Below are 13,292 nucleotides of genomic sequence, written 5' to 3'. Positions count from 1 at the left end.
CTGGCCAACATGGCCCCATCTCTACTAAAAATATGAAAACAAGGCCCCATCTCTACTAAAAATACAAATACAAAACCCCATCTCTACTAAAAATACAAAAATTATCTGGTCGTGGTGATGGGCGCCAGTAATCCCAGCTACTCAGGAGGCTGAGTCAGTAGAATCACTTGAACCCAGGAGCTGTAGGCTACAGTGAGCCAAGATGGTGCCACTGCACTCCAGCCTGGGTGACAGAGAGAGACTCCATTTAAAAAATATATATTAAAAGAATTTATTACTGGGTTTAGTGAATAACTTTTAATGATTTATGTTTAATAACTAACTTTAGTAAATAACCTAAACAACTAGTTTTTCTTCATCCTGAGACTTCCTAAGCCAAAGTATCATTCCCACATGTTCCACAGTGTTCTTTAAAACCTCACCCACAAGGCTGCATGTGTGATTCACACCCTTCTCAGACCCTCCCTGGCCCAGCTGGGATGGGACTCAGTGGCAAACCTGCCCTGTGCCCTCCAGTTTGGCCCAACCCTGGTCGATGTTGTCATCTTTATGCACAGGATGGTCCTAGAGCAGTGGAGATGAGTAGGCATTGTTCTCTGAGTACACCCTGGCCTCAATGCTACCTAGCCTTATCTTGCTGTGCTGAGCCTTTTTAGGGACAATGAAACTTGGCTGACCTTTTTTTTGAGACAAAGTTTTGCTCTTGTTTCCCAGGCTGGAGTGCAATGGCATGATATTGCTCACCACAACTTCTGCCTCCCAGGTTCAAGCGATTCTCCTGCCTCAGCCTCCTGAGTAGCTAGGATTATTGGCATGCAACACCATGCCCCGCTAATTTTTTGTATTTCTAGTATACAACAGGGTTTCTCCATGTTGGTCAGGCTAGTCTCAAACTCCTGACCTCAGGTGATCCGCCCACCTTGACCTCCCAAAGTGCTAAGATTACAGGCGTGAGCCACGGTGCCCAGCCAAAAGTTAAATTTATCTCAGAGAAAATGCCTATCACTTTAATCTCGTAACTCTCAAACTTGCCTGCACATGAGAATCACCTGGAAATCTTTTTAAAATTCCAAAAGCCAAGCCACCCAGACCAATTACACTACTCTGGGGGTGGGACATAGGGTCCAGGAATTTTTTGAAGCTTCCCTGGAGGTTCCAATGGCAGGCAAGTCGGGGACCCCTGCAAGCTGGGGACCCCTGCTGTGATCAGCATTCACTGAGCTGATAAGCAGTGTCAAACAGGAGCAGACATTCCTGCTTGGCCATCATTCCCTTAAATCCGAAGCTACGAAACACACCTGGCGTGAGGAGCAAAGATCCATCAGGAGTGAAACTCAGTCTTCGGAAGAACGACTTCATGCTGTCATCGTGAAACATCCGGTAGCTTCTTGCCTGCCGCACAGAACATTTATTTTTATGATGATTTTTAATTATTTGGTTTGTTTGTTTCTTCTCTACACACAAAGTCTAAACATTTTTCCAGTCCTCACGCTCACAATAAAGGCTTCCCAGACGCTGTGTGTTCCCGTGGTTTTCTTTAGTGTCAATCACTGTTGACATAATCATAAATCAAACTGAAATGTATTTCAAATCAAGTAACTGTGCAACACTGCAAGGGTAATCATTCATGAAAACTGACCACACATTTTTGTTAGGTAAAGTTGTATGTATATGTGGGTGTTTTATGTGCTTCTAAAATTATTTTTAAAAACTCTTAAGAACACAAACCAAAGGGTCAACAGTGGGTCAACTGGGGCTTGAGACTGGGAGACAGTGGGAAGATGACCAGGAGACCTTTGCTTTCTATCTGTGTGGATTCATTTAGAATTTCCAAATGAATGTACTCTATTTATTTATTTTTATTTTTATTTATTTTTTTTGAGATGGAGTCTTGCTCTGTCGCCAGGCTGAAGTGCAAGGATGCAATCTTGGCTCACGGCAACCTCCACCTCCCCAGATAAAAGCAATTCTCCTGCCTCAGCCTCCCAAGTAGCTGGGACTACAGGCACATGCCACCACGCCCAGCTAACTTTTGTATTTGTAGTGGAGATGGGGTTTCACCATGTTGGCCAGGATGGTCTCCATCTCTCGACCTCATGATCCACCCGCCTTGGCCTCCCAAAGTGCTGGGATTATAGGCATGAGCCACCACGCCCAGCCTATTTATTTAGAGACAGCATCTTGTTCTGTCACCCAGGCTAGAGTGCAGCGGCACAATCATAGGTCACTGCAACCTAGAACTTCTGAGCTCAAAGCAATCCTCCCACCTCAGCCTCCTGAGTAGCAGGGACTATAGGCACATGCCATCACCTCCAGCTATTAATAAATGTATCTTTTTAAAAAAGAAAATAGTGGATTATTAAACTGGTTATCATTAATCTTCCCAAACAACATTTCTTGAACACCTGTCTAACACAGGTCTTATTACTATTTATTGACATTTTATAAACATCAAGCATGTGCTGGGCATGATGGCTCACACCTGTAATCCCAGCACTTTGGGAAGCTGAGGCAGGCAGATCACTCGACGCCAGGAGTTCGAGACCAGCCTGGCCAACATAGCAAAACCCCGTCTCTATTAAAAATACAATTATCCAAGCATAGTGGCACACGCCTGTAATCCCAGCTACTCGGGAGGCTGAGGCAGGAGCAACACTTAAACCTGGGAGGTGAAGGTTGCAGTGAGCCAAGATCACACCACTGCACTCCAGCTTGGGAGACAGAGCCAGACACTGTCTCAACAAACAAGCAAGCATTTAATTCTTAAGAACACAAGGAAGCAGGCATTATTATTATTTTATTTATTTGTTTATTTATTTTGAGATGGAATTTCACTCTTGTTGCCCAGGCTGGAGGGCAATGGCACAATCTCGGCTCACTGCAACTTCCACCTCCTGGGTTCAAGCAATTCTCTTGACTCAGCCTCCGGAGTAGCTGGGACTATAGGCATGTGCCACTATGCCCAGTTAATTTCTGTATTTTTAGTAGAGACAGGGTTTCACCATGTTAGCCAGGCTAGTCTTGAACTCCTGACCTCAGGTGATCTGCCCACCTTCACCTCCTAAATTGCTGGAATTACAGGCATGAGCCACTGCACCCAGCCGGCATTACTACTCTTACTTCGCAGGTGTGACCTCTCAGTGCATGTCAGTGGCCAGCCCACACTGCCTTACCCTGCTTTCTTGGAGGGATGTGCACCAAGTTCCCATGTGAAGCCAGTAACCGGCTTACTCCCCTGTACCTTGGTGTCTGCCTCAGTAGCCTTGAGTCCTTTAGGACTACAGTCCTATTTTCATTTGCCAATTCTTTCAAAGTCAAAATCCTTCCTATTTCTAAATAACAGAGTTTTGGCTGCGTCTCTGCTGTCTGCTACCAAAGCTCTCTATCTACCTGCCAAGATAGTAAAGTGAATGCTGCCAGACAGATCCAAAGCTGGACTGCCTGTCTTCTGTTACCTCATGTAGGGATCTTCCCAGATCAGTTGTGACCAGCCCTCACTACATCTGAGATTCATGGCAGCCCTACCTACCTCCAACCAAGTGAATCACACCACTCAGGCTGGGGCCAAGGCATCCATATTTTTATTCTTATTTTATTTTAATTAATTATCTATATGAGATCGAGTTTCATTCTGGTCACCCAGGCTGAAGTGCAATGGCGCGATCTGAGCTCACAGCAGCCTCTGCCTCCTGGGTTCAAGCAATTCTCCTGCCTCAGCCTCCTTAGTAGTTGGGATTATAGGCATGCACCACCATGCCCATCTAATTTTGTATTTTTAGTAGAGACGGGGTTTCACCATGTTGGCCAGGCTGGTCCCGAACTCCTGACCTCAGGTGATCTGCCCACCTCAGCCTCCCAAAGTGCTGGGATTACAGGTGTGAGCCATCATGCCCAGCCTTATTTTATTTTATTTTTGAAACAGAGTCTCGCTCTATCATCCAGGCTGGAGTGTAGTGGCATGATCTCAGCTCACTGCAACCTCCGCCTCCCAGGTTCAAGTGATTCTCATGCCTCAGCTTCCCGAGTAGTTGGGATTACAGGTATGTACCACCACGCCCAGATAATTTTTGTAATTCATAGAGATGGGATTTGGCCATGTTGGCCAGGCTGGTCTCAAACTCTTGACCTCAAGTGATCCGCCCACCTCAGTCTCCCAAAGTGTTGGGATTCCAGGTGTGAGCCACCACGCCCGGCCAGCACCCATATTTATAATGCTTCCCAGGTGATTCTACAGTGCAGCCAGGGTTGAAAACCACTGTCCTGTCCTCCATTGGTGGCTCTCCCTTGGTCTCCAGATGTCCCCATTTCCATACAGATTAGCCCACCACACTAACTGAGCCTTGACTGTCCAAGAGGAGGCCTTATTATAGTTCAGGAATGGGGTCCTTGAGGCCAATAATTTGGCCACAAGGGTATGGGAGGAGCTCGTGACTTCCTAATAAAGTGCTGCTGAAAAAGAATGGCAAAATATTGTGTACCTCTCCTTCAGCCCCTATTCCAGACAGCATCTTCGAAACATTAAAAGCCACACGCTTCTTCTGTGTACTGTATACTCGCAGCACCCTGAAGAAAGAACACATTGATTTACCACTTCTAGTACATGAATTATGCTTCACACAGAAACAACTTATTACCAACAGCCTATAACCACCGCAACAATTTTCAGCCTGCAAAATCTTTTACCAGTGATATTCACAACTGGATAATGATGAAGGAAGTGAGTATTAGCAACCTAAAGAATATTATAGGCCGGGCGTGGTGATTCATGCCTGTAATCCCAGCACGTTGGCCAAGGAAGGCCAATCATTTGAGATCAGGAGTTCGAGAACAGCCTGACCAACATGGTGAATCCCTGTCCCTACTAAAAACACAAATATTAACCGGGTGTGGTGGTGCACACCTGTAATCCCAATTACTAGGGAAGCTGAAGCAGGAGAGTCACTTGAAACCAGGAGGAAGATGTTGCAGTGAGCTGAGACTGCGCCACCGCACTTTAGCCTGGGTGACAGACTGAGACTCTGTCTCCAGAAACAAACAAACAAACAAAAAGGATTTACTAAATACAAACTTCGTGTAAGGCACTTGCCCTAATTAATTTTCAATTTCTGATCATATTATAAGAATGAGTATAAAAGCAAGAACAAAAGAATCAAAGCTAGACTATGATAAATTTTGGTTAAGTTGTGATAAAAATCTCTCTGCAGAAAATTCCAAGTAAATACAAAGACAGCTTGCCAAAGCCGAATGTACCTGTCACAGCTCAGAGTAGCAACATATTGACCCAAAGGGTCCCAGGTTACTCCTTGGACATAACTTTTATGTTCATTAAAAATCGATATCTTTTGTCCTACAAAAAACACACACACACAAAACAGCATTATCAAAACTTATTTGAGCCCAAATAGCATAAACTATGACATAAATATTATTCCCTTTTACCATGTATCACTCAGCGGGCATAAGTGAGAGACTCCGTACTAAACCCTGTGTCAGGCTCTGGTGTTGCAAAGATGATTTCATGCAGTCCCCACCGTCAGGGAGCTCACAGATCAGACAGACCCATCAACAGGCAAGTATCACACATGTGGACCGGGAGAGGAGGGGGAGCTGATAGCACAGGGCACCGCGTCCCAGAAGATCTAAGTTCAGTTCCCCAGGTCAGGCAGGATGAGGAGGAGATGAAGGGTGGAAGAAGGTATTCTAAGGAAATCCACGGGGTTAAGACAGCTTAGTGTGGCCAGGCGAGGTGGCTCATGCCTGTAGTCCCAGCACTTTGGGAGGCTGAGGAGGGCGGATCACCTGAGGTCAGTAGTTCAAGACCAGCCTGACCAACGTGGTGAAACCCCATTTCTACTAAAAATACAAAAATTAGCTGGGCATGGTGGTGCATGCCTGTAATCCCAGCTACTTGGGAGGCTAAGGCAGGAGAATTGCTTGAACCTGGAAGGCGGAGGTTGCAGTGAGCCAAGGTGGCGCCATTGCACTCCAGCCTGGGCGACAAGAGCAAAACTCCGTCCCCCAAAAAAAGACAGATTAGTGAAGTGAATACGGAGCAGTGACAGGTGACCAAAAACTGCTAATGGGTACACTGGAGGGCCAAGAACAGAAGATAAGGAGGAAAGGAGAAATATTACAGACCGTGTGTGTAAGGAAAGGGCTGTGGGTAGTCAAGCTGAGAAGTCATCTGCATTTTAAAGTTCAAACAGGTTTACAAGATGACAAAGTGTCACTAGTTAGGAGGTGACCGAGTAGACCAGGAAAAAGATGAAGAGGGCCCAGAGCAGACAATGTGAACAGGGATAGAAAAGGGACTCAGAAAATATTCAGCACACAGAGATCGCCTGCATAAAAGGACAAGGGAGTTACGAAGCCTTGGCCATTCCTTTTTTTTTTTCTTTTTTTTGAGACAAGGTCTGGTCCTGGAGTGCAGTAGCACCATCAGAGCTCAATGCAGCCTCAACTTCCCAGGCTCAAGAGATTCAGCAGCCCGAGGAGCTGAGACTATCGGCCCGTACTACCACATCCAGTTAATTTTCGTATTTTTTTGGTAGATAGGGTTTTGCCATGTTGCCCATGCTGGTCTTGAACTCCTGGGATCAAGCAATCCTCCCAAAGTGCTGGGATTACAGGAGTGAGCCACTGTGTCTGGCAGGTCATTTTTTTTTTTTTTTTTTGAGGTTTTTGGTGAGGTTCTGTAGCAACACATCACACTCAAGATAAAACCTAAAATCCTGGCCAGGAGCAGTAGCTCACGTCTGTAATCCCAACATTTTGGGAGGCCAACACAGGTGGATCACTTGAGGTCAGGAGATCGAGACCAGCCTGGCCAAAAACCCTGTCTCCACTAAAAACACAAAAATTAGCTGGGTGTGGTGGTGGGTGCCTATAATTCCAACTACTCTGGGGGCTGAGGCAGGAGAATTGTTGAACCCAGAAGGCAGAGGTTGCAGTGAGCCAAGATTGCACCACTGCACTCCAGCCTGGGCGACTAAGTGAAACTCTGTCTCAAACAAACACACAAACAAACAAGACAGGATGGAGGACGGCTTGGCTGGACAGCATGGAACGAAAAAGAGCGAAGATTTTTATAAACCGGATGAGAGCTGGGCTGACACAATGCTTCGGGGACAGCCAACACCAACTCCCCTCCCCAGGGACTTGAGTTGTAGAATTGGCAGGAAGACGCTTAGGAGAAAACAAAGTTGAATAAAGGACGGTGGGGGATAAAAATGGTTAGGAATTAGCCCCTGCTTGCTTTTGGCATTTCAAAGCTATTTTTATACCACTATAACTTTTCACATGTCAACTGTCTCCCCAACTAGAGAACAGAATGTCCCTGGCTTTCCTTGATCTTCTGAAATGGAAACCTGATCCCACCTACCCCACCAACCAGCATGCCATGCCCTATAAATTATAAGTGACTTGTTAATCTTCCCAAGATCCTAGCCTCCATAAAGGCAGGGCCTGGGCCTGTCATCTTACCTGCAGGCCCCTCCATGTGGGATCTGCCTGGCCTCAGCATCAGTAACTCGCCTGCAGGTAAGATGACAGGCTGCTAAGCCTCTTACACTCTGACGATCCATGGCATATGAGACTGACCCCTATCCTGCTGAGCCAACTGTCTACTTCAATTAACTAAAACAATTGGTTGTGTTGCTTTTAAAGTTAAAGTAAGTAGACCGGGCCTGGTGGCTCATGCCTGTAATCCCAGCACTTGAGGAGGCCAAGGCAGGTGGATCACTTGAGTTCAAAAGTTTGAGACCAGCCTGGCCAATGGTGAAACCCTGTATCTACTAATGATAAAAAAAATTAGCCAGGCCTGGTAGCCCATACCTATAATCCCAGTTACTGGGGATGCTGAGGCAGGAGAATCTCCTGAACCCGGAGGCAGAGGTTGTAGTGAGCCAAAATCGCGCCACTGCACTCCAGCCTGGTCAAGAGCAAAACTCTGTCTCCAAAAAAATTAAAATAAAAAAATAAAGTTACAGGAAATCAGGGCCAGAGACAATGGCTCATACCTGTAATCTCAGCACTTTGGGAGGCCAAGGCGGGCAGATCACCTGGGGTCAGGAGTTCAAGACCAGCCTGGCTAACATGATGAAATCATCTCTACTAAAAACACAAGTATTAGCTGGATGTGGGGGTACACACCTATAGTCCCAGCTACTCAGGAGACTGAGGCAGGAGGATCGCTTGAACCCAGGAGGCAGAGGGTGCAGTGAGCCGCAATCGCCCCACTGTACTCCAGCCTGGGCGACAAAGCAAGACGGCCTCAAGAAAAGGCTTTTATAGACACTTAGAATATTTCTTCCTGCTGATAATAACAAAACAGATCATTTACCTTTATTGACATCCCATATGATGGCTGTGTTATCCACAGAGGCAGAAGCCATTAAATTCCCATCAGTTGCCCAGCAAATATCATACACATCTTCTAAGTGGCCCCTAGAATCCAAAACCAAAGAGGAAAAAAGCAATTACTGCCTGGGTGTCATGGCTCACGCATGTAATCCCAGCACTTTGGGAAGCCAAGGCAGGCAGACTGCCTGTGGTCAAGAGTTCAAAGACTAGCCTGGCTAACATGGCAAAACCCCATCTCTACTCAAAATACAAAAATTAGCCAGGTGTGCTTGTGTTTGCCTGTAGTCCCAGCTACTCAGGGGCTGAGGCAGCAGAAACCCCAGAACCCAGGACGCAGAGGTTGCAGTGAGCCAAGATCATGCCACTGTACTACAGCCTGCGTGACAGAGCAAGACTCCATCTCAAAAAACAAAAAAAAAATTTTAAAAAGCAAAAAAAGCCAGTATTAACTCAAAAAGGAACAAGTTTTCAAAAATATAAAGGCAAACTCTGGAACTATGCATTAAAATGAGATTCCAAAATTTCCACTGGCACCATATTGGCTAATAGTTATTAAAAAACTACTTTCACTGGGCACAGTGGCTCACACCTGTAATCCCAGCAATTTGGGAGGCCGAGGAGGAAAGATCACCTGAGGTTGGGAAACTAAGAAAATCCATTTTAATTATGCTTTCATCCTTTAAAACTGTTATCTTAGGACTGGTTCACATGAATAAAACTTCTAAATTAGACCAGCCTGGGCAACATAGTGAGACTCCGTCTCTACAAAAAATTTAAAAATTAGTAGGCCATGGTGGCATGTACCTGTAGTCCCAGCTAAATGGGAGGTGAGAGGATCACCTGAGCCCAGGAAGTCAAGGCTGCAGGGTACTGCAACCACACAACTGCACTCCAGCCTGGGTGACAATGAGACTCTATCTCAAAAGAAAAGAAAAAGGCCAGGTGCAGTGAATTATGCCTATAATCCCAGCACTTTGGAAGGCCGAGGTAGGCGGACCACGAGGTCAGAAGTTCAAGACCAGTCTAGCCAACATAGTGAAACCCCATCTCTACTAAAAACACAAAAAATTAGCTGGGTGTAGTGGTATGTGCCTGTAATCCCAGCTACTTGGGAGGCTAAGGCAGGAGAATCGTGTGAACCCAGGAGGTAGAGGTTGCAATGAGCCGAGATCACACCTTTGCACTCCAGCTGGGTGACAGAGCAAGACTCTGTCTCAAAAGAAAAAAGATTTAAAAAAGTCAAAATGTGTATTCCATGTAATGCACTCATCATGAACAGAGATCAGTGCCATGGTCCTTCCCAGGTTACCGCAGAGTCTTCACAACTGTCCAGTTCTCCTTGTTGAGCTGGGCCTCGTCCTCGTCCTGAAAAGCGATTTGCTCTGGCTCCTTGTTATCATTCACCTTCCACAACAGGATGACAGCATCTGCAGGTGATTCAATCACGTGACCCACGCTTCACCCACACTCCTTCATGTCAGGATTTTTAGGATATTCAACCACATTTATGTTGTTCAGTGGACGCTTTGGCCACAATATTTTACTTCCAAGCATTTCAACAGGGAAAGTAGGCTTGCCTTCTGAGTTAAAACCTCAAAATCACATTCATACTAGGTCAGTGCTATACAAAATCATCTTAAACAGAAGGGTCCCTAGCCAGCAAAATGCCACTGTAAAGTGACTGGCTACATTAACAATTCTAAAGGTGGGCCGGGTGTGGTGGCTTACGCCTGTAATCCCAGCACTTTGGGAGGCCAAGGCGAGTGGATCACGAGGTCAAGAGATCGAGACCATCCTGGTCAACGTGGTGAAACCCTGTCTCTACTAAAAATACAAAAAATTAGCTGGGCATGGTGGTGCGTGCCTGTAATCCCAGCTACTCAGGCGGCTGAGGCAGGAGAATTGCCTGAACCCAGGAGGTGGAGGTTGCGGTGAGCCGAGGTCGGCCATTGCACTCTAGCCTGGGTAACAAGAGCGAAACTCCGTCTCAAAAAGAAAAAACAATTCTAAAGGCATAATCTATTAATAGCTCAATAGAAAAACAAAACAGCAGCCAGGCATGGTGGCTCACATCTGTAATACCAGCACTTTGGGAGGCCAAGGCAGACAGATAATGAGGTCAAGAGTTTGAGACCAGCATGGCCAACATGGTGAAAACCTGTCTCTACTAAGAATACAAAAATTAGCCAGGTGTGGTGGCACATGCCTGTAATCCCAGCTACTCAGGAGGCTGAGGCAGGAGAATCTCTTGAACCTAAGAGGCGGAGGTTGCAGTGAGCTGAGATTGCACCACTGCACTCCAGCCTGGGCAACAGAGCAAGACTTTGTCTCAAAAAAGAAAGAAAAGGGAAGGAAGGAAGGAAGGAAGGAAGGAAGGAAGGAGGGAGGGAGGGAGGGAGGGAGGGAGGGAGGGAGGGAGGGAGGGAGGGAGGGAAGGAAGGAAGGAAGGAAGGAAGGAAGGAAGGAAGGAAGGAAGGAAGGAAGGAAGGAAGGCAAAACAGCAAAAAAAAAAAAAAAATCCCAGTGCAATGGTCGGCAAATGTTCCCAGCTGAAAACCTTCAGCAAGTCCCTTAGGTCTTGATGTCTCAGTTTCCTCACCTGTAAATGGGGATAACAAGCAGGGTGTGGTGGATCATGCCTGCAATACCAGCACTTTGGGAGCCTGAGGCAAAAGGATCATTTGAGCCCAGGAGCTCAAGACAAGCCTGGGCAAGAGAGCAAGACTTTATCTCTACTAAAAATCAGAAAAATTAGCCAGGTGTGGTGGGACACACCTGTGGTCCCAGCTACTTGGGAGGCTGAGGTGGGAGGATCAGTTGAGCCCAGGAGGTGGAGGCTGCATTGAGTTCTGATCTCACCACGGCACTCTAGCCTAAGTGACAGAGCAAGACCCTGTCCCAAAAATGGAGATAACAGTACACCTACCTCACAGGCTGTTGTGAGGGTTAAATTGGCCAATGGGCATAACACGCAACACAACAGCCGGCAGAGAGTAAGCCCCAGTAAGTGTCAGCTATTAATATCGTTACAGACACATCGGGTCCTTTAGCCTGAGGTCACTCAATGTCTGAGTCCGCTAACTCCCCACATTCTGACTCCACGATTACCACATAAACTTCTGGCCATCCATTGGCTTCACTTTTAGGAATGAGCACAGCAGAAGAGTGAATGAATGAGGTTGTAAGGACAAACACATTGCCGTCTAAGTTAACCAGAATCCATGTTGCACACATTAGTCTGGGAGCTTGGTTAAGATGCCATTGGCCGTAATGGATGAACACTCTCCGCATGCTGACAAAGGCAGGTTTTTGGGCCTCTAAGGCTAAGGAACTTTGGAAAATGAGGGCTGACACGTGCAACTGCAGGGGAGACAGCATGTAGCCACCCCTAAGTGACGCTCCTGCTCCCCACCTTTCCCTCTACAAATGAGTGCATGTGCACATACGCACACCTTCACACACTCCAGGGATCATGGCACTGAACTCAATCAGGTCTCTTTTCCTTCTTCTGCAAAAAAAAAAACCCTTTAGATTTCTGTTTAATTTGTACTAGTTTCTACATTGTTTTAAAGTATGGTAAGAAGGTTTACTTTTTTTTGAGACAGAGTCTCACTGTGTTGCCCAGGCTGGAGTGCCATGGTCCAATCTTGGCTCACTGCAACCTCTGCCTCCCAGGTTCAAGCAATTCTCCGCCTCAGCCTCCTGCATAGCTAGGATTACAGGTACCTGCCACCATGCCCAGCTAGTTTTTGTATTTTAGTAGAGATGAGGTCTCTCTGCATTGGCCAGGCTGGTCTCAAACTCCTGACCCCAAATGATCCACCTGCCTCGGCCTCCCAAAGTGCTGGGATTACAACAAGTGTGAGCCACTGCACCCAGCCTGGTTTACTTTTTCCATATAATTTTATCCCATTTAAGCACAGGCAGAAAATACGAATCAATCTGTTCCCACCAAACAAGCACAAATCACAAGGCCATTCATTAACGACGCTCCCGGTGTGCTTCCTCCCCAATACCCTCCAACATCCTGGCACTGCCGACACCAAGACTCCAAGACAGCATCAGTCACTGCAGGGAACAAAATCACCGCAGGGAAAGGGAGGAAATGCATGGATGTCAAACTAGGGGAGCTGCCAAGCTGGGTACAATGCAGGATATCACCCGGACCGGCACTGCGGGAGCGATTCAGAGGCTACCACAGGTATTACAACAAGTACGTCACTGAAGAAAGGGAGCAGTGCAGGGGTTTCCAGGGTGCCAGCAGCATACGCACTTTTCAGCTACTGCTTTTCTTACAGGGAGACCAAACACAGGTGGCTACTCAGGGCCCACTGAAGAGGGGCCGGTGGGAGGGCACACTGCGCTTCTGAGCATGGCACCCCTCCATGAGGAACTTGGCCTGCTGAATTCTTTCATATCCCACTTAAAAATTAATGCCCAAATAGCCCGGGCACAGTGGCTCACGCCTGTAATCCTAACACTTTGGGAGGCTGAGGCAGGCAGATTGCCCGAGCTCAGGGCTTCAAGACCAGCCTGGTCAACATAGCAAAACCCCATCTCTACTAAAAATACAAAAATTAGCCCAGTGTAGTGGCAGGCACCTGTAATCCCAGCTACTCGGGAGGCTGAGGCAGGAGAGTTGCTGGAACCCAGGAGGTGGAGGGTGCAGTGAGTGAGCCGAGATTGCACCATTGCACTCCAGCCTGGGTGACAGAGTGAGAGAGACTCTGTCTCACACAAAAAAAAGCTCAAATAAAAGATGACTGGTTTTAAAAAAAATACTCCCAGCCTGGCACAGTGGCTCACACTGTAATCCCAGCACTTTGGGAGGCTAAGGCAGGTGGATCACCTGAGGCCAGGACCAGTTTGACCAACATGGAGAAACTCTGTCTCTACTAAAAACACAAAATTAGCTGGGCATGGTGGTGCAT

At 46.8% G+C, this 13,292-nt stretch overlaps 1 protein-coding gene across 2 annotated transcripts in view; it reads right to left on the bottom strand.

Annotated features, from left to right (window-relative positions):
• Positions 1–13,292, bottom strand: part of CHAF1B (chromatin assembly factor 1 subunit B) — a 30,810-nt gene that overhangs the window by 14,036 nt on the left and 3,482 nt on the right. For both annotated transcript variants that reach the window (XM_002761418.6, XM_008986648.4), the window contains exons 4-8: positions 9,671–9,788; positions 8,342–8,445; positions 5,251–5,347; positions 4,479–4,563; positions 1,299–1,392 (exon numbers count right to left, since the gene is read on the bottom strand). In XM_002761418.6, the coding sequence (XP_002761464.5) occupies positions 1,299–1,392; positions 4,479–4,563; positions 5,251–5,347; positions 8,342–8,445; positions 9,671–9,788 (498 nt within the window). The remainder of the gene's footprint in view (positions 1–1,298; positions 1,393–4,478; positions 4,564–5,250; positions 5,348–8,341; positions 8,446–9,670; positions 9,789–13,292) is intronic.

Source organism: Callithrix jacchus, chromosome 21 (assembly GCF_049354715.1).
Source record: "Callithrix jacchus isolate 240 chromosome 21, calJac240_pri, whole genome shotgun sequence".
NCBI classification, from domain to species: Eukaryota; Metazoa; Chordata; class Mammalia; order Primates; family Cebidae; genus Callithrix; species Callithrix jacchus.
This window is presented reverse-complemented; position numbering and strand designations above follow the sequence as displayed.